This window comes from Galeopterus variegatus, unplaced genomic scaffold (genome assembly GCF_000696425.1).
Source record: "Galeopterus variegatus unplaced genomic scaffold, G_variegatus-3.0.2 Scaffold11282, whole genome shotgun sequence".
NCBI classification, from domain to species: domain Eukaryota; kingdom Metazoa; phylum Chordata; class Mammalia; order Dermoptera; family Cynocephalidae; genus Galeopterus; species Galeopterus variegatus.
In genome coordinates this window covers 17,592-43,683 of record NW_007737393.1, presented here as the reverse complement: position 1 = coordinate 43,683, position 26,092 = coordinate 17,592, and the positions used below count along the sequence as shown (strand labels likewise).

Here is a 26,092-nt window from a genome sequence, read left to right as displayed (position 1 = left end):
CATCAAGTACAACAAAAACTTGCTTGTTTGCTTTACCTAGAATGCCCCCCCCACCCCCAAACACACACACACATGTTCTTGGCTTCACCTCAAACCAACTGAAACAGAAACTGTGGGGTCAAGGCTTAGAAGTCAGTGCTTTAATAAGCCCTCCTGGTGATTTTGACACACTACTAAAGCTGAGAACTACTGCATCATTATATCCCTGACCACAGCATTGTGTAATACATGTAAGTGATACTCAACAAATTTTCGTGAAATGTGTGAATTAAGCCCACTATAAATGGACTGTGAATTAACCTCACCAAAATAATGATATTCTTAGCACAGAAAACAGCCCATTTTCTCTAGGTTTGCTAGAATCCCACTAAAGGATATATACTAAGGCTAATCTTAATTATTCAAGTAGTGAAAAATTTTGCAAGAAATAGAGTCACAGTGAAGAGTTCATTATATCCAAAATGATTTTATTAGAGACCAAAAATTTTATTAACATCATGTGTACTTCTTTTGCAGCTTTAATTTTCAACATTATGTTTACTGGATCCACCGGGTGACTAAGTATCTAACCCATACCCATGAGCTAAAAATAATTTCTATATAGGACTTGAATAAAATTGTACGCTACTGCTATAAGAAATGTATATTTAGGGCCGGCCCAGTGGCACACTGGATAAGTGCGCCGCTTGGGAAGAACAGCGGTGCTCCCGCCCGGGGGTTCGGATCCCACATACAGACCGGTTCCCACTCACTGGCTGAGCGAGGCGCGGGAGCAACACCGAGGGTTGCAATCCCGTTGCCGGTCCCCGGTCCAGTACGGGGACAACACTGAGGGTTGCGATCCATTGCCGGACACGGAAAAAGACAAAAAGACAAAAAGACAAAAAAAAAAAAAAGAAATGCATATTTATATGCTTGTTTGCTCTCCTGTAGAATTGTTTATAAATAGCATTACTGCAAAGATTTACATATAATTCCTACATCCTTCAGGTTATTCTGCCACTAATCTTCTGATGTCTTACAAGTACTTTGTTACATTTCTTACATCAGATTTCTCTTTGAGTTCTTTGATGTAGAGAGATGCACTTAAACTGAAGGATTTCCCACAATTTCTAAATTTTCTATATTTATACAGCTTCTCTCCTGTATGAGTTTGCAGAAGATTCATACTGCCTACAGCCTTTCCCATGTATGCTACATAGAGAGTAGTTTTTCTGGTGTGGATTTACTTATGTCAATTAAGGGGTTAATACTGACAAAGGCTTTCCCTCATTTATTGTCTGCACGTTTTCTCTACAGTATACTGTCTATAAACACTAAAGCTTTTATCATTGCTAAAGGTCTTCCCATATTCACTACATTCACAAGACTTTTCTCCATTATAAATTTTCTGATGTTGAATCAAGGAGGATCTATTGCTGGAGTTTATTATGACAAATACTGCTTTATATAGTTTCTCTCTTATATGATTTCTCAGATGTATAGTAATTTATATGGTCTAAGGGCTTTTCCACACTTAACGCACTATTAGGCTTCTCTCCATTGTGTATTCTTTGATGGGCAGTAAGATTTGAGCCTTTGCTAAAAGCTTTCCCACATTCATTACATTTATATGGCTTTTCTCCAGTGTGAATTCTCTGATGTACAGTAAGGTTTGAACTACAGCTGAAGGTCTTCCCACATTTAATACATTCATAAGGTTTCTCTCCAGTATGAATTCTGTGATGTTGAAGCAGAGATGACCTATGACTGAAGGCTTTCCCACATATACTGCATTCATAAGGTTTCAATCTAATGTGATTTCTCAAATGCATATTCAATGATTCAGGCTGGTTGAAGGATTTCCTGCATTTCTGACATTCAAAGGGTTTTTCTTCAGTATGAATACTCTGATGCTGAGTAAGAAACGAGAGGCTACTGAAGACTTTCAGACATTTGTTGCATTCATATTGTTTCTCTACGGTGTGAATTCTTTGATGTCGAGTAAGGTGTGAGCTACAGCAAAAGGCTTTCCCACATTCACTACATTCATAAGGTTTCTCTCCAGTATGAATTTTCTGATGGTGAATGAGAGATGACCTATGAATGAAGGCCTTCTCACACATACGACACTCATAGAGTTTTTCTTGAGTATGAATTCTCAGATGTTCAATGAGATGTGAAACACGACTAAAAGACTTTCCACAGTTCATACATTCATATGGTTTCTCTCCAGTGTGAGTGCTCTGATGATTAGTAAGTGATGAGACATGGCTAAAGGCCTTCCCACATTCAATACACTTGTAAGGTTTCTCTCCACTATGGCTTATCTGATGTCGAGTAAGGGATGAGCCATGGCTAAAAGTCTTCCCACATTCATGACATTCATAGGGTTTCTCTCCTGTATGAACTCTCCAATGGCGATTAAGGATTGATTGTTTGCCAAAGGCTTTCCCACATTCACTGCATGTATAGAATTTCTGTCTATTATAAGTCTGGTGAAGGGTCAGAGATTTGCTCTGGTTGAAGGCTGCCACACTTTCATTAGAATTCAAAAGTTTCTTTCTGCCATTGATTTTCTCATTTTTTATAACTGACTTTCTTGGTAAATTCTTCTTCAATATATCACACTTATCTGATTTCCCTTCAACTGAAATTCTCTCTGGTTCAGAAAGAGGAGACTTTAAATGGAAGATGCTTCTAAATGTACTGTATTTGTAAACACTGTCCCCAGTGGGGCTTTCTCTAAAGCTGAGTGTCACTGGTCTGAAATGTTCTACCTGATTTACACACTTCCCTTCCAATTTCTGTCTATATTCCCAGTCTTCATTAAAATTTGAAAATTCACAACTTTGTTTAAGAGTTTTTTCTATTATTACTGTTTGGGGTGAATCTTCATCATAAATATCCTCCTTTGTTGATAATTCCTTGTTTTCTCGTCTTGATTCCCAATCTGAAATATATCAAGAAAGCAAAACACTGCTTTTTCCACACTTCTTGAAAGAAATTCTACAGTGGAAACAGGATAATTAGATAAGAAATAAAGCCCCCAGAAGATACATGGCTCTGACAAGTCCCATATATTTCAGTGACTTTTGAATAGTGCTCAGGTAGAGCACAGAGCATATAGCTCACAGAGGCAGGAGCAGAGTGTGATAAGGGAAATGAGTAAAATATATGCAATCAGTATGTGAGAAAAAAAATGAAACTATTAACTATTAGAAAGAAATGATTTTGGGTCGGCCTGTGGCTCACTCGGGAGAGTGTGGTGCTGATAACACCAAGGCCACGGGTGCAGATCCCATATAGGGATGGCCGGTTAGCTCACTTCGGAGAACATGGTGCTGACAACACCAAGTCAAGAGTTAAGATCCCCTTACCGGTCATCTTTTCTTAAAAAAAAAAAAAGAAAAGAAAAAAAAATGATTTTGTGCCTACATTCATGTCAAAGATCACATTTTGTCTCACAGCCTTTCTCCAAGATACTTATATAGTACCTGTGTGAAATCATATGATTATTTACTGGACATCAGAAAATATGATTATTAGAAATGTATTCTTATGTATTCCTACTTCCTCTAACACTTATGTTCATATTTTATCTATGAAGCTCAGCTTTAGAGGAAGTGTTTTCCATCTAATTGACAGCTTTTTTTTAAGCCTAGAACCATCAGTATATTTTTCCTTAAGTGGACTTAAGAATAATTTGCCTTATTTTGTTCCAAGTAGAATAACAATTTGAATTATTATGATGGCAAAAAGTCTCCACCTTTGATTAGATGACATAAGTAATACAGACATAATAATTTGGGATGGAGGAATGATCACTTTGAAATTGAAGCTAAAGATGCCTCAATTTCATTTACATCTTCAGTATTTAAGGGATACTGAAAACAGTATCCCTAAAATGCCTCCAAACTCACTAAAACCATCTGTAACGAAGACTTCCTTAGCCTGATTCACTATGACTCACCTGGAAACATACCTTTTGACAGTTTTTTCTCCACCATCCAGGGCTCTTTTCCATCCTCCAATAAAGTGATCACATATGGCTTAGTTATGGAAAGACCTGCTTAGAGGAAGAATATAGAACTTGTTTAAGCTGTGGTCCTCAAGGATGAGAGGCCATCACAAGAGGGACCAAAGGAAGGGTTGAAGGCTGTTCTCACTGAAATGGGAAGATAAGCTTCAGGCAAGGCACAAAAAAGCTGCACATTTCCTTGGGAACATGATACAGAAATTCATCCATTTACATAGGAGGATCTCTAGCAATTCCAAGTAGCAAAAAAAGATCTCCCCTAACAGAGTGGAAGGGAAAATGTGCTTACCTAGAGAGACCAGGTTTTCATAATTCTGGACCATCACATCCTTGTATAAATCCCTCTGAGCAGAATCTAGCCTTCCCCACTCTTCATGAGAGAAGTCTATAGCCACATCACTAAATGTCACCTGAAAGAGCAAAGATATTTAGGTTCAACCATAGCTCAGATCTCTTCTGTCACTGTCTAAGGGGTAAAATTACCCTGGCTGTGGAAGAAAAGGAATAAGATTTAACAGTTGTGACAATGATCAGGAATCTAATCTCAGTTAAGTAATGACTGGATAATTATGAGCTTGGCACTGTCATACAATAAGGGCAAGAAACAAATATAAGAGCTTTGCTTCAGAAGAGTTAATTCTGTCAAAGAGAATAGAATTATACAAATTTTTAAAAATCAGCCTTCAACATTTCACAGCACATAGTCAAGAACTTTGTTATGTCTTTTATAGCTTAAGTGCTAGGTAAGTAATTTTAAAATGAGGCTAAAGCAGTTGTCCCTTAAATGGGATGCTCAAACAGGATACACTAAAGTTCAAGAAAAAAAAGAATGATCTAATGGTTTCAGGAAAAAAAAGACAGCTGTATGTTAAAGACTGATAGACATGCACTGCTATAGTTTGAATGTGTCCCCCCAAAAACTTGTGTTGGAAACTTAATCACCATTACAACAATATTAAGAGGTGGGACCTTTAAGAGGTGATTAGGCCACAAAGACCCTGCCCCCATGAATGGATTAGGGCCATTATGACTGGAGTGGGTTCCTTATAAAAGGACGAATTTGGCCCTCTTTTGTCTTTTCATTTGTCCCTGTCTCTCCCTCCCTCTCTTCGCCCTTCTGCCATGGGATGTAGGCCCTGGCCAGATGCCAGCCCCTTGATCTTGGACTTTCCAGCCTCCAGAACCATGAGAAATAAATTTCTATTGTTTATAAATTACTCAGTCTGTGGTATTCTGTTACAGCAGCACAAATGGACTAAGACATACACATAACTAATTCATAAGAAAAAAGGAAAATATATTTACTGTGTACAGTCAGCTCTCTGTATCCACAGATTCCAAATCTGTGGATTCAACCAATCATGGATTCAAGTATTCAAACTGAAAATATTAAAAAAAAAAAATACAATATAACAATTATTCGCACTCACATTATATAGGTATTATCAGTAATCTAGAGATGATTTAAAGTATATTGGAGGATTGCAAAGCTTATACATAAATACTATGCCATTTTTATATAAGGACCTTGAGTATCCACAGATTTTGGTATCAGTGGGGGATCCTGGAACCAATCCCCTTAGGATACGGAGGGATGCTGTATACTTGAACCTTGTATTGATAGTCATTCAATAATTAAAATAACTTAAGACTCCTGGCTGAGAAAACTGAAGGACGGTTTCATGTCACAGGTAGTCCTTGAAAATGACCTTAAAAGTAAGGAATAAAAGAGCACTTTTCAAGGAAAATGTTCTAAGGAAATGCTCGTAGACATAATTAGAAATTTCCTCTCAGTAGTACTCATTCACAGTATTTAAAATAGCAGAACTTTAGAAAAAGCTTAAATATTCAATAATAGCTTATTGGTTAATTAAACTATAATATGTGCAAAAAATACATGCACTTAAAATGGCATTGTTACTATCTTTTGTTTTTGAAATAGACATTGCTTGGCTGTGTCAAATTTTTCATTCCAAGACTGGTTAATTGAAATATTCTATTACTTTACTTGGATATTTTGCATGTATGTTCATCAGTGACACTGGTCTCTGGTTTCAAAGGCGGAATGTACCTTTGTCAGGCGTTAGGGAAATAAATAAAAATTAAGTCTCTTGCCAATGCAGAAAATCCTCTTCACAAATTTAGAAAAGAAGGAAAACAGTTTTATTATTAAATAAGCATTAAACCAGACTATGATGCACTTCACAGGCAACCCACTAATGAGACTGCAAGGACAGAAAATCTCACCCTTTTATAAAGCCAGGCAGACACAATCTGTTACACACATGTTTTCCAAATTCATGATAACTTGTCCTCAAGAAAGAGGGCTTAACGGCACAATTTGTTACACATGGTTCATCCTAAATTCACCTGTTAATTGGAGTGGCCACTGTGTTAGTTAATTGCCTTTATCCCACAGAAAAATAAAATTTCTCCTATCTTTCTGGCAAACAAATTAGAGCCAGCAGCGGAGACTAAATTCTGAAACATAAAGGGAGATAGGGGCACTATCTTCCTTTACATTTGCATTTCAAAAAGATGGCTCCAGGGCCCTTAAGAAAGACTTCACTGATTAGTAAAACTAGTCTTACCAGTTTAAAACTGGTTTGCTTTTTAAAAGATTTACATCTACCTCAAAGGGACAGAAAAAGGTCTTACAATTATAGGTTTTTCTCAAGGAAACACTACAAGAAAATGGGGGGGGTACACAGGGGGGAACAAGATCTCTTTCCCTCTGGCACCAGCGTAAATTCTTTTTTTTTAAACTTGTATTTGCACTTACCCAGGAATTAGGGTTATCATATGAACTGAAAATCTTTCTATTTTTTTCCTACTTTCCACATCGTTTTAGATTTTATAAATCTCACCTGATAAACCAAATAAAAAATTCAACAGTATACTAAATGCATAAAACACTATGTTTTATTCTGTGAATGCAAAGATATTTCATATTTCGTTTTGAACGCATATTTAATGAATGTCACTGAATAGGTTAAAAAAGAAAATCCACCTAATCTCATCAATAGATGCTCTTTGCTCTTTATTTAGAGCAGGGTTTCTCAACCTTGACACTGTAATTCTTTGTTGTGAGGCGCTGTCCTGTACACTATAGAAGGTTCAGCAGCATCCTGGCCTCTTACCCACTAGATGCCAGTAACAATACCATCCCACCCCCCCACCCTGACTGTGGCAACCAAAACACCCAAAAATGTCTCTAGACATTACCAAACGTCCCCTATGGGTGGGGACAAAGGGGGCAAAAGCACCCCTAGTTTGACAGCCACTGCTTTAGAAAATTTGTGCAATTCCTTAAAAGACCCTCTTAGGGCTCTCTACCTATGCTCAAGGTGTGTTATCAGTTCAGTGTAACTTCACTTCTACCTCTCTTCCTCCCTGGTGCTATAGGTGACCAAAACCCAGTTCCAGCCTTACTTCTTCAGGGATGCTTCAACCGTCTCTTCCCCTTTAATTTCCTGCACAGCCTGGGGAGTTCTGTCATGTTTGTCCCCAGAAGAATTTAGGATATCTTGTCTAGCACTTATCTTAATACAGCTAGGAGACTACTGCAATAATCCTTGTGACTTAGAACAGGCAGTCAGTGGTGGTGACAGTGATGGGGTACCAACAGTCAGATTCTGTATATATTTTAGATCCAACTAGAGTGTCTGAATGTGAGTTATAAGTGAAAGCAAAGATTCAAGGACAACCAACACCAAATATCCCTAGACTTGAGCAACTGGAAGGATTGATATACCATTAATTGAAACCACATGATCAGCTTTGACAACCATAAAGCAAATAATTTAAAACTCCAAACTTTCATTTTTAGTTGTAATAAAAAAAAATGTTGGCTCAATACTTTAGAGAGTCTTCTAACCGAAAACTGGTAGAAAAGAGAAGCACTAAGAGGGAGACAGTATTTTGGAGCTCTCCTATGGACTCCATCCTTTCCTACAATGAAAAGAACCAAAGATCCAGTCCCTAAATGGAGTTGTTAGGTAGGAACTGGCAGGAGAAGCAAAGCAAACACTCAAGAATCCTGATAAGAAAGTATTTCAGGAAGATCTGGGGACATACCAACTTACCTGAGACATTACTTTGCAATTTCCAATAGTCACCACAGTCCTCTTTCCAAGGTCTTGTTTTATAAATAGGCAGCGTTCTGAGAAAGCAGCGCAAGGGCAGGAAAAAGCAGTCATGAAGTAGGCTTATCTTACAGCTCTGTAACACACCATAACAGAACATCACACTGGTAATCAATCTCTGGGGCTCCAATGTCTCCCTGTGAACTAACAGGGTGTTTCTTGGCACGGGGTAACCATTTACCAGGTGCCACGTCAAAGGAAAATCAGCTGTTCTGTACATAAGAGACAGACTCATAAAACAACAACAATAATCTTAAATATCATTTTGTTCAATATTCACCACTATGCACAGTGGGCATTCACGCTGTTCCAGATTTTTATTTAAACGGTGCCACGTCAAAGGAAAATCAGCTGTTCTGTACATAAGAGACAGACTCATAAAACAACAATAACAATAATCTTAAATATCATTTTGTTCAATATTCACCACTATGCACAGTGGGCATTCACGCTGTTCCAGATTTTTATTTAAAGGATGACAAGACGATGAAACTTGGCGATATTAACCCATCTGTTCAAGGTTACACAACTGGAAAGCGTCAGTTTCATGACTGGATAACATAAAGACAATTAATTGCAGATGGCATTCGCTTTGAGTGCGCACTCCGTACAGTCGGTCACTCGCCCGTTTCGCTGTCGCAACAGCTCCCCTCTTACAGAGCAGGACGTGGAGGCCCGGAGACGCTTAGGCCCTGGCCGAGATCGCGCTGCGGGGCAGCCCGGGGCCCAGCAAGTTCCGGCGACCCGGTCTAGCGCCCGGATTCCGCTAGCCTGAGGCCCGCCAGCCCCGCTCCTGGGACCCCGTCTTGCCGGAATCCTCGGCGGGACCTCACCGCCACCGAAGCCCCGAGATGTCCAGAGCGGGCACCTCCACGTACCTGACGCGCCGGGTCACTGGCGAGCTGACCACGGCCTTCGCCCTCAGGGGAACTACACTGTCCAAGGTCCTTCCAGATTCCAAGAGTCGGCTGTCAGGCCCGAGACTACCGCGGGACGAGCCCAGAGCGACATCTCCCAGACTCCTCCGCGTCCGGGACAAAAGTTACCGGCGCCGCGAATGGCCGCCCCCCCCCCCCCCGAAAACCACACTTCCCACGAGTCTCTGCGGCCGCGCAACTTGTCGCACCGTGAGAAAAACGATCTCGGCTTTCTAAGAAATTATACCGCCTGGAGCTGTCCCACGCCAAGTGTCGAGAGCACACGGTCGCCTTCTGCACTTCCAGAACCAAGGGCAACCCTCTGCTTGCGTTGTAAGGACAATGGCGCCCGTATCGCAAAACTACACTTCCCAGAAAATTATGTGGCCTCGACAAGGTCTTCCGGGTCATTCTTGCGCTCACGAATACGTTCTCCTCCCGCGACGTGGGCAGGCTTTGCTGGTACCGTATGAAAACTGTCCTTTGCTGGTGGAGGGTCTCCTCTCATCCAACACCCTTCTGCTACGGCGTCCAGCTCCTGTGCTATTTGAGTATTTGGCACCCGCTTGCCCAGGACTATAGTTCCCAGAATGCCCCGGGGCCGGACAGTCACAACAATAGTTGTCCGCCAACCAAGGACCTGTCCCGGAAGTTCATGCGGACATGTCACTTCTGTGACGCTACTGACGCCGTTGTGATGTGCGTTAGGCGCCCTCGAAGGACTTGGAAATATTGAGCTCAGGTGAGCGCTTTGAGGACAATGAATCGCATCCTAGGAAGAATCACTCCTCCCGTAACCCGCAGCCTGAGCCGCCTCGGTCCCCAGAAGCGCTTACTAAACTTTGACCTTGCCCAGCCCACCCAAAGGGGCGATGGACATCTATGTACATAGGCCGGAGCAATCTACTGGTAGTGTGTACTTGGGTTGTTTATTTTCTATTTTAAATTAAATTTATTTTTCTTATTTTTAAGAATCAAATACTATGGCTATGAATTTTCTTATCCATTTCAAGTACTTTATGTGCATGATATTCATTAGATACGCTTCTACATTGGTATGTTGTGTGGGTGTGGTATTTAATTCATACAGCAGCCATAGTTTTAAAAAACATGGCATCAGCTGGTATCCTTTCAATGCTTAGAGTATGTAATAAGGAAAGGTTTGTCTTCTCAAAGTATGTTCCCATCTACGACTTTATTATACAATGACAAATTGTTTTCCAAAGTTGAACGAATTTACACTCCTACCAGAGTTTATAGTTATTTTGGTTGCCAACTATTAGTGCCAGCACTCGATTTTGTTAGAATTTTAAACTTTGCCAACCGATTAGGCATGAAATTGTAACTCGCTGTGGCTTACTTTTGCTTTTCTTAATTGTTAATTAGGTTGAGAATCTTTTCATTGTCTGTTGGCCTTAGTATTCCCTTCTCTGAGAATTGCATGTCATTTGGTGAATGTTCTTTTAGAACGATGAGCTGTTTTTAATATTAAAATACAAATTACAAAGGAAAAATTGAGATTTTTAAGCTGGGAGTTCAGGGACTAGGATATTAGGATTTTCTCCCCTTAGAATCCTGGACTTTGAACTGAATGTGTTTCAGCAGTTTTGCATAATCTTTCTAGGCATAAAATTCTTTTTTTTTTTTTTCCTGCTTGAGATTTGTTGAACAACTTGAATCTGTGAAGTGCCATCTTCCTGCCAGCAAACTTTTCATCTCTCATATATTGCCTCTTCCGCATTCTTTCTATCCCTTGTAAAATCTAAACGGAAGGCAGGTCTTGCCATTCTCTGTACTCCATGTGTCCTAAATCCTCTGTAATTTCTGTTTTTCAATCTCAGTGTTGCAGTCTGGATAATTTATTCTGATCTATCTCCCGTAAGTAATTCCCTCTCAAGGGGATTTTTTTTATTTCAGTTTTTCAAAGTTTTTTTTAACATGGTAGGTATCATTTCACAATATGTATCTGATAATACCAACAACTGAAGATTTTATGGATATCTTTGTAAATTTTTTTTTTAATTCTTCACTCAGTTTGCTTCCTTTTTTTGTTGGTTATGTTTATGTGTCACTCTGTCCTTCAAAAGAGATTTTATGGGGCTTTTCCATATCCTTGGATAAAAATGCCTTTCTTTTTTTTTTTTTAAAAGATGACCGGTAAGGGGATCTTAACCCTTGACTTGGTGTTGTCAGCACCACGCTCAGCCAGCGAGCGAACCGGCCATCCCTATGTGGGATCCGAACCCAGGGCCTTGGTGTTATTAGCACCGCACTCTACCGAGTGAGCCACGGGCCGGCCCAAAAATGCCTTTCTTTTCTAGGGATTATAAAATGTTCAGGCAAGATCTGGATTACTACCACTCTGAAACCACTTTAAACTAAATTTAAGACATAAAGTCCCTGTTCAGTCCATCCAGAAAATCTTTCATAGGGATTATTCGTCATTGTTGCTGCTTTTCCTTATGAGCTTCCTGGAAGAATTATGGAGCCTTCCCATTATGAGTTCTCAGATATTTGGAACATGAATTAAGTTCATGAGCAGAGAGAGGGCTAACATTAAAGGACTAGATGTGACTGGGAGCAGAGGTGAGAACTTTAAATGGAGGGCTAGTTCTTTTGTTTGTAAAAGAGCTGTCTGTTTATGTCTAGCCAGCTCTTAATATTACTTTGCAGCTAAACTCCTAATGTGTGAGTGCTCCATGACTAGCATTATTAACAGAACACATCCACTCTGATGAAGAAAGACTGGAAAAAAGAAATCTAGGGGCAGGTGGAGTAGAGATTCAGGCATAAGTAAGCCCATTTTAAACAAATATCGTGCCAGACATTTGAGAAAGAAAATAAGGCCGAGAGACAGAGACAGAGAGAAAGCAAAGGAAAGAGAATAATACTTTGTATGCCATATTGAACCCAATCCCTTCCATGGTCTCTGAGCTGCATTTTTTCCTTTACTATTAGGCAATATTTACAGTCATTGATTTTGCTATTGGAACTTACCTGGTCAAGGGCACATTTTAGAATATGAACTTGGGAGAAGAAAAGCAAGTACATGTTGATGCCAAAACTGTTCAATTTTCAGGATATGCTATGGTCTGAATGTTTGTGTACCCCAAAATTCATATGTTGAAACTGAATCCCCAATGTGATAGTATTAATAGATGGAGCCTTTGGGGAGGTGATTATGACATGAGAGTGGAGCCCTCATGAATGGGATTAGTGCCATCATAATAGAGGCCCAACAGACTGGCCAGTTAGCTCACTAGGCTAGAATGTGGTGTTAGTAACACCAAGGTCAAGGGTTCAGATCTACATACTGGCCAGTCACCAAAAAAAAAATGAGGCCCAAGGGAGCTTGTTTGCTTCTTTCACCATGTGAGAATACAGCGAGAAAGTGTCATCTATGAAGAAGTGGGCCCTCACCACACACTGCCAGCACCTTGATCTTGGACTTCCCAGCCTCCAGAACTGTGAGAAATACATTTCTGTTGTTTATAGGTTACCCAGCCTAAGGTATTTTGTTAGAGCAGCCCAAACGGACTAAGAGCAAAAAGGAAGCTTTGGAATCCTAGCTTTCAAGATATTTAAAATCATATACTTGCCATACGGAGAAACTCCTGCTGAGATCTCTTTGTCCTTATTCCTGGCTCATCTTCCCTCTGTCATTTTGGAAAAGCCCACACATCCCACTACGGGCCAAAGTTTTATATCCAAGAGCCTAATCCTAGTTCTCCCGTCACTGGTTTATAGACCTCTCCATTCCCAATCTGACCAAACCTTACCCCATGAATGTCCAATGTACAACCTGTGCAGAGCTGAGCCTCCAACAGGACCTTTGTGCTCTCCTTCCCTCCCGGAGGACCTCTGACATCCTACATCTCTAATTATTTATGTGACCCATAACAGGTAACACCAGGCTCAAGGGTGAACTCAGTAGGAAGTGCCAAGTGTACATATGTTTGACCAATAGTGCCCAGCCATTGCTTGGTCAGTTGGTTGGATTCCCTAAGGGAAACAGGGCTGGAAACTAAGGCCCTGTTTATGGCTATGATCCAGAGGAGGATTTCTGTCTCACTTCTTTTCCTCCCTCTCGGATCATGAAGGAATTGGAATAAGCCTTCCTTTACTTCCATTAGAAGAGACTTCATTTAGATCTTAAGCCTGAGAATACCCTCATGGGGCTTACTAGGTAGGGAGTTCAAGTTTTTTCTACTGATTGATTTTGCTTATTTCTCTAAAAATGGCTCCAGGGAGGTGAACTCCAATATGTATGTTAGTCTGGGAAAATAAGTGGATAGAGGGAAAATGTCACAATTTTTTCTTAAAGTTCAATAAACACTTGCAAAATTTTATTTTTTTTTCAAATCCATTTTACTTTTTTATTTTATCAGTATACAATATAGTTGATTTTTGCATCCCTTTATCAATTCCTCCTTTTCCTCCCTCCCTGCCTCCCCATCAACATCATATCTGTTCACATGTCTTAAGAAAATCAAGAAATTGTTGTGTCTTCTTCCCTGACCCCACCCCCCATTCATTTGTTTATTTACTTATTTATTTTTATTAGCTCCCACAAATAAGTGAGAGCACACAGTATTTTTCTGTGCCTGGCTTATTTCACTTAATATAATTTTCTCTAAGTCCATCCATGTTGTTGTGAATGGTATTCTTTTTTACAGCAGAGTAGCATTCCATTGTTTAGATATATCACATTTTCCTTATCCACTCATCTGATGATGGGTATTTAGGCTGGCTCCAATTCTTGGCTATTGTAAATAGTGCTGCAATAAACATGGGAGTGCAGGTATCCCTTCAACATGATGATTTCCATTCCTTTGGGTATATACCCAGCAGTGGGATAGCTGGTTCATATGGTAGATCTATGTGTAATTATTTGAGGAACCTCCATACCATTTTCCATAGAGGCTGCACCATTTTGCAGTCCCACCAACAGTGTAGAAAAGTTCCTCTTTCTGTGCATCCTCATCAGCATTTATTATTCTCAGTCTTTTGGATATTAGCCAGTTTAACTGAAGTGAGATGATATCTCAGGGTGGTTTTGATTTGCATTTCCCAAATGCTGAGTGATGTTGAGCATTTTTTTATATGTCTGTTGGCCATTCATATATCTTCCTTTGAGAAATGCCTACTCAGCTCCTTTGCCCATTTTTTAAATTGGGTTACTTGTTTTTTTTGCTGTTAAGCTGTTTGAGTTCCTTGTATATTCTGTATATTAATCCTTTGTCAGATGTATATTGTGCAAATATTTTCTCCCACGCTGTTGGTTGTCTTTTCACTGTTGTTTCTTTTGCTGTGCAGAAGCTTTATTTTGGTATGATCCCATTTGTTTACTTTTCCTTTGGTTACTTGTGCTTTTGAGGTCATATTCATAAAGTCAATGCCCAATTCTACTTCCTGAAGTGTTTCCCCTGTTTTCTTTTAGGAGTTTTATTGTTTCAGTACATATATTTAATTCTTTAATCCATTTTGAGTTGATTTTGGTATATGGTGAGAGGTTGTGGGTCTAGTTTCATTTTTCTACATACGGATGTCCAATTTTCCCAGCACCATTTACTGAAGAGGCAGTCTCTTCCCCAGTGTCTGTTCTTTGTGCCTTTGTCGAAGATCAGATGTCTATAAGTGTATGGGTTGATTTCTGGGTTTTCTATTCTGTTCCACTGGTCCATGTGTCTGTTTTTATGCCAGTACCATGCTGTTTTGATTACTATAGCTTTGTAGTATAAAGTCTGGTAGTGTTATACCTACAGCTTTATTATTATTATTATTATTTTTTTTTTTTTTTTGCTCAGGATTGCTTTGGTTATTCGTGGTCTTTTGTTATTCCGTATGAATGTGAGAATTGTTTTTTCCATTTCTGAGAAGAATGTCATTGGAATTTTGATGGGGATTGCAATGAATCTGTAGATCACTTTAGGTAGTATGGACATTTTCATAATTTAATTCTTCCAATCCAAGAGTATGGGATATCTTTCCATCTTCTTGTGTCCTCTTTAATTTCTCTCAACAGTGACTTGTAGTTTTCATCATAGAGATTTTTCACATCCTTGGTTAACTTTATTCTTAAGTATTTTGTTTTTTTGGTAGCTATTGTAAATGGGCTGGCTCTCTTGATTTCTTTTTCTGCTAATTCATTGTTGGAGTATAAAAATGCTACTGATTTTTGCATGTTGATTTTGTATCCTGCAACCTTGCTGAAATCATTTATCAACTCTAAGAGGTTTTTTGTAGAGTCTTTAGGCTGTTCTATATATAGGATCATATCTGCAAACCGGGACAGTTTGACTTCATCTTCTCTAATCTGGGTGCCCTTTATTTCCTTCTCTTCCCTGATCACTCTGGCTAGTACTTTCAATACTATGTTAAATAGGAGTGGTGAGAGTGGGCATCCTTGTTTTTGTTTTTAAGGGAAAAACTTTCAACTTTTTCCCATTCACGGTGATATTGGCAGTGGGTTTATCATATATGGCTTTAATTGTGTTGATATACTTCCCTTCTATACCTAATTTATAGAGAGTCTTTGTCATGCATGAATGTTGAATTTTGTCAAATGTTTTTTCAGCATCTACATAGATGATCATATGGTTTTTGTCTTTCATTTTGCTGATGTGGTGTATCACATTTATTTATTTGTGTATATTGAACCAACCTTGCATCCCTGGGATGAATCCCACATGATCGTGGTGTATAATTTTATGTATGTGTTGCTGTATTCTGTCAGCTATTATATTAGTAATTGAGCATTTTATATTATTCCATTTTCTTTCCTCTCTTAGCACATCAGTTATACTTTTTAAAAATTTATTTATTTATTTATTTATTTATTTATTTATTGGTAGCTGGCCAGTATGGGGATTCAAACACTTGACCTTGGTGTCATAATAAGTTATACTTTTTAAGTAATTTTAGTAGTTGGCCTAAAGCTTACAATATACATTTTAAACTAATCTAAGTTCACCTTCAAATAACATTTATACCACTTCAGGGGTAGTTCAAGTAGCTTCAACAGAGTATTCCCACTTCTTCACTCCCAGTCCTCATAACATTTCAACAGTTATTATTATTATTTTGAACACTTCTTTATTACATCATTTAATAATAAGCAAAATAAAATATTTTATTTTACTGTCTTTTATTCTTCCAACTGGGTATCCTATAACTCAGGTGAATTCTGATGCTATCTACCCAGAGATAGTGCCAGATCCCACAGGTTGAGCATTCAGTCCCCACTTCAGATGCCAATCACAAGTCCAGGGTACCTGTACTTCTGACTGACTGGCTACAAACTGGGGTTCCTATGACCCCCTCCTTGCACTTGATCAATTTGCTAGGATGGTTCACAGAACTCAGGGAAACACTATGTTTGCCAGTTTATCATAAAGGATGCTATAAAGGATGCAGATGAACAGCCAGATGAAGAGATGGATAGGGTAAGATATGGGGTGGTGGTGGTGTGTGCAGAGCTTCTAAATCCCGTCTGAGCACACCACCCTCCCAGCATCTTGTTGTTCAACAGTTTTTATAGAGCTTAGTCTCCAGCACCACCTTTTCCTTCCCCCTTTCCTGGGGGTTGGTAGGAGGGGCTGAAAGTTTCAACCCTCTAATTGCTTGGTCTTTCTGGTGACCGGCCCCATCCTGAGGCTTTCTAGGGGCCCTATACTAAGTCACCTCATTAGCATAAATGCAGGTGTTATCAAAGGGGCTCACAATGAATGACAAAAGACACCCCTATCACTCAGGAAATTCCAAGGGTTTTAGCTCTGTGACAGGAACTGGGGACAAAGACCAAATACATTTCATATTATACCATAATCCTGCTTGATGTTCTGTGAGCTTCCTGGTTCTGTGCTTTGCTGTCATTAATTTTGGAAAATTCACAGTCATTATCACATCAAATAATTTCACTACTACTTTCCCTCTTCTCCTATAATTCCCATTATGCTTGTTACATCTTTTGTTATTGTTCATAGTTCTTGGATATTCCATTTTCCATTTCTCTCTCTCTCTCTCTTTGCTCTTCAGTTTGAGAAGTTTCTATTGATATAATCTTCACACTCACTGATTCTTTCTTTAGTTGTGTCTCATCTACTGAAGAGACCATCAGAGGTGTTCCTCATTTCTGTTACACTGGTTTATTTATTTTTTAGCATTTCTTTTTGATTCTTTCTTTGTATTTTCATCTCTCTGATTACATCAGTTACCCATGTGTTCTTGCATGTTGTTCGGTTTTTCCATTTAAGATCATAGCATAGTTATTTTAAATTTCTGGTGTGATAATTCCAACATTTCTGCCATATCTGAGTCTAGTTGTGATGGTTGCTTTGTCTCTTCATAATGTGCTTTTTCTTGCTGAATTAGTCTGCTTGGGTTGCCATAACAGAATACCACAGACTGGATGACATAAACAATAGAAATTTATTTTCTCACAATCCTGGAGACTGGAAGACCTATATTAACGTGCCAGCAGGGTAGGGTTTTGGTGATGCCTTCACACTGTGTCCTTACATGACCTTTCCTCCATGACCACATATTCCTACCGTCTCCTCCTCTTCTTCTAAGGATTCCTGTCCTATGTGATTAGGGCCTCATCCTTATACACACCAAGCCAATATTGCTTCTGCCCAGAAGCAACCCAGGAACAGTACCAGGTAACTGGAGACCAGCCCTACAGTCCGAAGCTCGCCAGAATTATTCAAACTAGTTAATGCTAGAATGTTTACTCTGCCCTGCCTTGACTTTCCCATGGAAACCCCAATAAAGGCTGTGGCCCACACCTTCCCCTTGTTCCTTTCTGCCTCCTGACCAACACTGGTGCTTTCCATGTGGCCCTGTGCAGCATGGCGTGCCCCCTTCTCTTGGGAAATGTAAGAAATAAATTCTTTCAATGGCATTGGCCCCTCTTTGTCATCACTCATTCATCTCCATACATTAAAATCTCATGGGTAGAAATGAAACACTCAGGCCTTCTACTTCTAGGTATTAACCTAAGAGAGAGACTGCTATGTGAATGTTCACAGCAGCTTTATTTGTAATAGCCCCAAACTGGAAGTAATCCAAATTTCCTTTAACAAATGAGTAGAAAAACAAATTATGGAATAACCATATGAGAGAATACTACTAGTCTATAATAAAACATGAAGTACTCATATATGCAACATGGAGAATCTTAATTACGCTGCATAAAAAAGGCAAAAAAGAGTAAACATTTTGTTATTCTATGTATATAAAATTCTGGAAAAGGAAAACAAGTCTTGAGTGAAAGACAGTAAATCACTGGTCATGAGAAAAGGGAGGCAGGGAGGGAAGGAAAGAGGGATCATGAAGAGGGATGAGGTAACTGGAGGTGAGGAATATGTTCATTATCATGATTATGGTGATATAGTTTCATGGGTGTATATATTAAATAAAACTTAGCACATTTTACACTTTAAATATGCACAGTTTACTTCATGTCAACTATAATTCAATGGAGATTTAAAAGAAAAATTGTTCCACAACTTCTAGTCCCAGGCTTGCCTGAACTACCTATGAGAGAAGAGTCACTTGACTTCTCAGAGGCAAGCTTTTAGCAAGTGTACAGCACAGGGCTGGGACTAGATCTGTGGTCCCTTCCAAGTTAGGGGGAAGCACAATAACAGTAGCAAAAGCCCACATGTAACAACTTTCTTGTGATAGCAAAGACTGTATCAGTGTGGGACTGGTAATCTCCAAATACACTGTCTTAATTTTTTTTTTTTTCCTTTTTGTCTTTTTTTTGTGACCGGCAACGGATCGCAACCCTCAGTGTCGCGCCCATACCGGACCGGGACCGGCAACAGGATCACAACCCTTGGTGTTGTGCCCGCACCTCGCTCAGCCAGTGAGCGGGAACTGGTCTGTATGTAGGATCCAAACCCTCGGCAGGAGCACCGCCACACTCCCAAGCGGCGCAATGTAGCAGTGCGCCACCAGGCCGGCCCTACACTGTCTTAATTTTTTTTTTTTTCCTTTTTGTCTTTTTTTTGTGACCGGCAACGGATCGCAACCCTCAGTGTCGCGCCCATACCGGACCGGGACCGGCAACAGGATCACAACCCTTGGTGTTGTGCCCGCACCTCGCTCAGCCAGTGAGCGGGAACTGGTCTGTATGTAGGATCCAAACCCTCGGCAGGAGCACCGCCACACTCCCAAGCGGTGCAATGTAGCAGTGCGCCACCAGGCCGGCCCTACACTGTCTTAATTTAAAAAAGAAAGCAAAGGATAAAAGAGTGTGTATAACATGTTACCCTCTGTGTTAAGGCAAAAGAGAATACGTGTATACTTTCATATGTCTAGAACATTTCTTTAAGGATACCATGGAAGCCAGCATTAATGAGGGAATTAGGCAGCTGGGAAACAGTGGTGGTTTTGGAATTTACTTTTTTCCATATAATATATCCTTTTGTATGTGTGTATTTTGTATCTTTTTTTAAACAATAAAATAATTAGGGGGAAAAAAACAGCTCCACATTAAAACCTGGTTCTGCTCCTCTTGAAAAACCAGAAGACTTGGCAAACGCATATTGACTCCACCATAACTCTGCTCCTCATTTGTAAAGGACAGCCCTGCTTCAATGGAAGCAAAGGCCAGTGAGCAGTAAAGGTTGTTTGTGAGTCACGAAAGTCATCCTGCCTGGACTACAATCTCTCTCCTCTTTGTCTCCATTTTCTTGCCTGTATAGCAATAGCCTTGAGGTGAGGAGTCCAAATAGCCTCAGTGACCTTGTCCATAGGACAGACTACATCTGGAAATCCTGAGGATATCCGTACATCCTCATCCCTCACAGCTAGTGACCAGAATATTTCTGGAAGCACTTTTAGATGGGGCACATACCCTCTAGTTTGATGCCCCCAACTCTATTAATCACATCCAGTGTGTGAATGTAATTATGGTGGACTCCAATGGCCTCAGACCACTGGAGGTCTCCTCCAGGGAAGGGGATAGTACAGAGGTCTGCTTCCCTGGATACACTGGGTAACCTGATGCGCACTTGCCAGCTGGTAGAGGTGAGTGGCTTCTGCCACAGGTACTGGCAGCAATATACCTCAGGCAAGGACTGTGGCATGTCAGAATGTGCATTGTAGCTCCTGAAAGCTTCCCAGTGAGGTATTGGCACTCACAGGGAATCTCTCCAATGTGGATGTCCAGCTGCGAGATTCAACTTTTGGATGATGGCTACCTCACAGAGGCTACTCTCAGAGCTTCTTGCTGATGTCACTTGTTATGTTAACCAAGCAGATAGCATGTTCCCTGCTCTAGAAGGCCTTTCTCCAGTGTGAGTTTTCTGGTACGAAATGAGGGAAGGCCACAGGATTGAGGCTTTTTTCCAGTGTGATTTCTTTGATGTTTAATGAGGCCAAACTTGTGGCTAAAGAATTTCCCACATTCACTGCACTCATAAGGCCTGTCTCCAGTATGGATTCTCTGGTGTTGAACAAGTATGGACTTAGGGCTGAAGGCTTTCCCACATTCATTGGACTCATAAGGCCTTTCACTAGTGTGAATTCTATGATGTGCAATAAGGCTGGAGCTTTGGGTAAAGAACTTTCCACATTCAGTGCTCTTATAAGGCCTTTCTTCAGTGTGGATTCTAAGGTGCCAAACAAGTGTGGTTTTACAGCTAAAGAATTTCCCACATTCACTACATTTATGAGGTTTTGCCCCAGTGTGAATTCCCTGGTATTGAATGGGTCTGTGTTTGTAGCTGAAGGCTTGCCCACATTTGCTGCATCCATAAGGCCTTAGTTGTGATGTGAACTCTATGGTGTATAGAGAGGTTAGAGTAATGGTTAAAGAATTTCCCACATTCACCACATTCATAAGGCCTTGCTCCACTGTGAACTCTGGTATACAATAAGGCTAGAGTTATGGCTAAATAATTTTCCACATTCACTGAACTCAAAAGGTCTTTCTCCAGTGTGGACTCTGGTGCTCAAGAAGCCTATTTTTGTGGCCAAAGGCTTTCCCACATTCCCTGCACCTGTAATGCCCTTCTCCAGTATGAAAGGCCTCCCTGTACTGAGTGCTTCTTAGAGAATTCCTCTTGCTATGAATGGTCTGGTGTTGGAGAAGGCCTGAGCTGGGCAGGATGTCCTCCCCTCCAGCCCCAAATGTGAAGGGATTCTCTGACATGAGGACTCTAGAGCTCTTAACAAAGAAAGCCCTGTCCTCATCCCTTCTGAGGTGTTTTCCTCCACTGTGCTGCTTCTGGTGCAGGGGGACGCTTATACTGAACCAGAGTTGTCTCCCACATGCACCACATGTGTGCAGTTTGTGCCTGGGGTGTATTCTCTGCTGCTCAGCCAGGAGCAAAATGTCTTTCACAACTGAGCCACACATCTCACAAGGGAAAGCTTTCTGGGTGGCTGGACCTGCCTTTGGAGCCCTGACCTGTGGCACTGCTTGAGAAGGTGCCTCTTCATCCTCCATTCAAAATCAACAACCTGAAAGCAGAGAAATGTAGACTTTGGTCGTGGGGGGACCCCATCAGAAATGTGTGCCTTACAAATCCAGGGATGAGTACATGGGACTCTTGAGAGGATAGGATAAGGGGACTGAAGTGAGGCTGAGAAAGGGTCTGCTGTACTGAGCCTGGGAACATAAAACAATGGGGACATCCAGTGTGGGGCAGGGACAAAGCTATGGGATGCAGCACAGGAAGGAGAAGGTGAGTCTCTGACTCACTTCTCTGTAAACAGCTTTCAGCAGGGGATTGTCTGCTGATGACAAATGAGCACTGAACAGAGGGTGTGTCCAGACCCAGGAAAAAGCCAACTGCAACTGAGGAGCTGTCCAAGGACCATGTGGGATAGGTGCACATCTCACAAGACATTACGTCAGTGCTGCAGAACACTGCAGAGGGAGAAACGAAGAGGGATGCATGGGAGCTGAAAACCAGACAGGTGGAGGTCAGCCCTGGCCAGAAGTCAGGGTAGGAATGGCAAGTGAGCAGAATGTCAAGAATGGGACAGAAAGACAGAAATGAGTCATGGCCCCTCTCCTTGGTATGAAAACAATGATGGGCACTGGAGAGGTTCCTGATATGACCTGAACCCAGCCCTGACATTGAACCACCCCTCACTTCCCACTTACCAGAGCCAGTCCCCCTCCGGGGCCCTTTTGCCATGGCTGGAGTCATGTCTGCCCTGTCAGGTGCCCAGGCATCTCCTCCCAGCTCCAGCTGGACAACTACATGAATCCAGGAAGATGCAAGTCCTAAGGGGAAGACGAGGCAGGTGAGTGGACAGCAGCAGTGCAGAGTAATCCACCCCACAACAGACCACAGGAAAGAAAACTAGTATCACAAGAGGATCCTTGGGGGAACATCTTACAGGAACAGCTGAGTGGTTGCTGAAAGTAGTGACCAGGTTGGTGCCTGCAATTCCTGGCACTGCCAAGCATGAGGCAATGTCAACTGCAGGGAAGAGGGCAGAATCGGGGGCAAAGGCACAATGATTCTGGACAGTCACTCTGCCAGGGTGAGGCCAAGCCTGGTGGGTTCCACTGGGTTCACTGTGAGACTTTCTGGGCCCCACTCCTTCCCTGCAAGGCTCCAGGGCACCAGGTGGTGGGACTGCCTGGGGAGAGGACTGGTGAACACTCAGTCCAGCTCTGGCACCCCCAGCACCTACGCAAGGAAACCTAGGAAGGGAGCCATGTCTATGGCCTGGGTAGGGGAAGGAAAGAGGCCAGCCGAGCATGGAAGGTCACAAAGGCAAAGTTCTCTAGCATCACATGGTGGTACAGGAGTCTCTGAGTCTCATCAAGGATCTTTCACTCTTGCCAGGAAAAGTCCACAGCCACATCCTCAAAAGTCAAGAGTGGGAGAGCGGTGTCCCTGAGCAGCCTTTTCTCCCTAGCAGTCTAAGTCTACCCTTGCCTGCTAAAACATCCATTCCCTGCACCCACGCCCCACCCCACCCCCCCAGCTCACCTCACAGGAGATACAAGGCCTACATGCAATCAGTTGATAAATTCTGCCCACTTTACCTTCAAATATACCCAGAAACCCACTACTTCTCACCATCTCCACCATCACCATGTCGTAGCAAACCACCAACATCTCTCACCTGGATTATTGTAAAGTCTTCTCACTGCTCTCTTAGCGTCCACTCTCACCCCCTAAAGTCTGATCTTCCCACAGAAACTAAGGAATCCTCTGAGACCATCTCATTCCTCTGCTGAGAACCGTCAATGGCTCTCCCCTCCCTCCAAGTCAAAGCCAAATCCTGACACTTTCCTCCCCTACCTGTCACTTGTCTCTACTACATTCCCTATTCCTCTGCAAAATTTACTCCTCGCCAGCCACACTCACCTCCTTGATTTTTATTTTTAAGCACCTATGGAAGGCTGAAAAATGACTCCCAAGGATACCCAGCAATGAACCTCTGGAACCTGTGGGATTTACCTTATATGGAAAAATAGATTTTGCAGATGTGATGAAATTAAGGAAGTTGAGATTGGCAGAATATCCTCGATTATCTGAGTGGGCCTTAAATGCAATTAGAAGTGTCCTCATAAAAAAAAAAAAAAAAAAAAAAAAGGCAGAGTGAGGTCACAGACAGATGAGAAGGCAATGTGACCACAAGGGTAGAGGTTGAAATGATGTGGCCAAGCAATGTCTACCTGACAGAAGCTGGAAGGAGCAAAGAACAGATCTTCTTCTTCCAGAGGGAGCATGACCCTGCTGACCCAGTGAACATGATTTTGGACTTCTGGCCTCCAGAATTTTAATAGACTAAATGTGTGCTTTAAGCCACTAAACATGTGCCAATTTGTTACAGCAGCCACAGGAAACTAATACAGCACCCCGGTTATGGTCCTGCCTCAGGGCCTTTGTGCCTGCTGCTCATTCTGCCTAAAACATTCACTTCCAAATGTCTCTTGGCCATTTCCCTCACTCCTTCAGCTCTTTACTCGATTGTCTACTAATCAGTGACTTCTCCCCAACCTTCCCATTCAAAGTACCAGGTTTCCACCCATCCCTGTTTTCCTGTCCCTCTCTACTTTTCTCTTCAGCACTTACCACCATGTGACTTACTATGAATCTGATTTATTTACTTGTTTATAATCCAACTCTTCTTACTAGAAGGTGAGCTCTCTAAGAGTAGGATTTCAGCTCATCTTTTCACCTTTAATTCTCTACACTTCAAACAGTGCCTGGCACATAGTAATAGTAATGTTAAGGGTTACAGTGAAATAGAGCTCCCTACACCCTCATAACATACGCTATCTGCTTCTGTAAAATTGCTTGCTTAACCTAAGTAACTCCATTTTGCCCCCTGCCTGACCTGCAGACTACCCCCTTTCTGCATGAGAAACTGTTGACTTTCTCATAGAAACAAAAAACAATTGCATAGAAACAGGAGCCATACACAATGAATTATTACATGGGAACGGGAACCATATACAATGAAAACTTATATGCTTGATTGCTCGAACGGCTCATTCTAAGCCTCTGTGACCTAGCCCCCTTGCTTGCTTTGTGCACTTGGACAAACCTGTGTGCCAACGGGATGTAGTGTTTGTCTTCAAAAACCCTACAAGACCAAAGCCTGAGGCTGCTCTTCCTTGGTTGCCCCTTGGGAGATGGTTGCTGGCCAGCTGGAGTGAATAGACTGCCCTTTTCTGCACACAAGTGGCGTGTAAGTGCATTTCTTGTGGGATGGTGCCTCACAACAACAGCTTATTCAGTCCTTGCTACAAGGCAATCAATTTTCAGAAGGGTAAATTGAGACACAGGGAGGTTAAATAATGTGCTCAAGGTCAGTCAGGAGGTGGCACTTACAATCAAATGGTAGAAATACGGATGTTAAATGTGTCTCTGTAAGGTCTCTTATGGAAATGAGGAACATGTTATTGGAAACTGGAGGAAAGGTGATTCTTGTTATAAAGCGGCAAAGAACATGGTGAGATTGTGTTCTACTGTTTTGTGGACAGTAGACATTGTAAGTGATGAACTTGAATATTTAGTCAAGGTGATTTCTATTTCTCCTTGTTGCTCATAGGAAAATGCAAGAGGAGAGAGATAAATTGAAGAAGAAAATGTTAAGGAAACAGGAAACAGAACTGAAGGCTTGGAAAATTATCGGCCTATCCATATTGCAAAAAGTGAGGCAAGTAATGTCAGAAAGATGGCAGACTGTGACGTTCCAGGCTCTCATTCTTTTAAGGTGACACCATGTTGGGCCGGCCTGTGGCTCACTCGGGAGAGTGTGGTGCTGATAACACCAAGGCCACGGGTTCGGATCCCATATATGGATGGCTGGTCAGCTCACTGGTAGAGCGTGGTGCTGACAACACCAAGTCAAGGGTTAAGATCCCCTTACTGGTCATCTTTTTAAAAAATAAATAAATTAGGCAGGTAAGTCAAGATGGCGACAGATCTGGAGCAGGGGTGCCAGAAGACAGCGTGAGCCTGAGAGGTGTGCACTGTGCTGCCAGAGTGCTATTTGCATTTCCAAGAGCAACAAAAAAAGAATAAGTCTTTGATCAACTAATCTACAAGTATAAAAAAGCAACTACAGATTCGAGGTTTAGGGCCGACATTAAAGAAGATTCCTGGTAGCGCCCGAGCTGTGCCACGGGACCGAGTGAGCAGCCCAATGCAGTGGAGGCTAGGACAATGCAGAAACGGAGAGGGAGCCGCTCAGCCGGCCCAGCTCCGTGAGTGACCCCCAGCCCAGCCCTGCTTGCGGGGCAGATGCCCATCTGGTATCTGCCTGCCCCACTAGGCCAGTCACCGGCCCGGGGCTGCCTCCATTTTCTCGGGTCGGGGAGGAGCCGGCCGGCTTGGCCAGGCCTGCCCTCCTCACCCGGCTTGGCTCCTCACTGAGCCTTCCCACTTCCTTGGCCCGGTGCGGGGCCTCCCGGGGCCTGCAGGCCGGCCTCACATCCCACTTCCCCCGTGGTTCTCTGGCAGGGCTGGTGGCGCAGGGAGCCCCCGGCCAGAGGCGGGAGGACAGGGAACAACGGGCCG

General features: G+C 41.8%; 2 protein-coding genes across 6 annotated transcripts in view; both read right to left on the bottom strand.

Moving 5' to 3' along the window:
* Nucleotides 1–446: 446 nt before the first annotated feature.
* On the bottom strand, nt 447–9,363 carry ZNF181 (zinc finger protein 181). 5 transcript variants are annotated; one of them, XM_008594685.1, is made up of 6 exons: nt 9,290–9,363; nt 8,104–8,239; nt 4,308–4,428; nt 3,953–4,051; nt 902–2,932; nt 447–641 (listed from the first exon to the last, which is right to left on the bottom strand). In XM_008594685.1, exons 2-5 carry the CDS (start codon nt 8,215–8,217, stop codon nt 1,446–1,448), a joined length of 1,821 nt encoding a protein of 606 aa, XP_008592907.1. In that variant the 5' UTR covers nt 8,218–8,239; nt 9,290–9,363; the 3' UTR covers nt 447–641; nt 902–1,445. The 5 variants fall into 5 exon arrangements, with proteins under 5 accessions (XP_008592907.1, XP_008592906.1, XP_008592909.1 ...); XM_008594684.1 differs by lacking the exon at nt 9,290–9,363 and adding an exon at nt 9,042–9,202; XM_008594687.1 differs by lacking the exon at nt 9,290–9,363 and adding an exon at nt 9,042–9,202 and having other exon boundaries at nt 3,965–4,051.
* A 10,977-nt stretch (nt 9,364–20,340) lies between these two features.
* Nucleotides 20,341–26,092, bottom strand: part of LOC103610536 (zinc finger protein OZF-like) — an 18,808-nt gene continuing 13,056 nt past the window's right edge. The window contains 2 exon segments of the mRNA XM_008594689.1: nt 20,341–20,781; nt 20,867–20,957. Of these exon segments, the coding sequence (XP_008592911.1) occupies nt 20,341–20,781; nt 20,867–20,957 (532 nt within the window).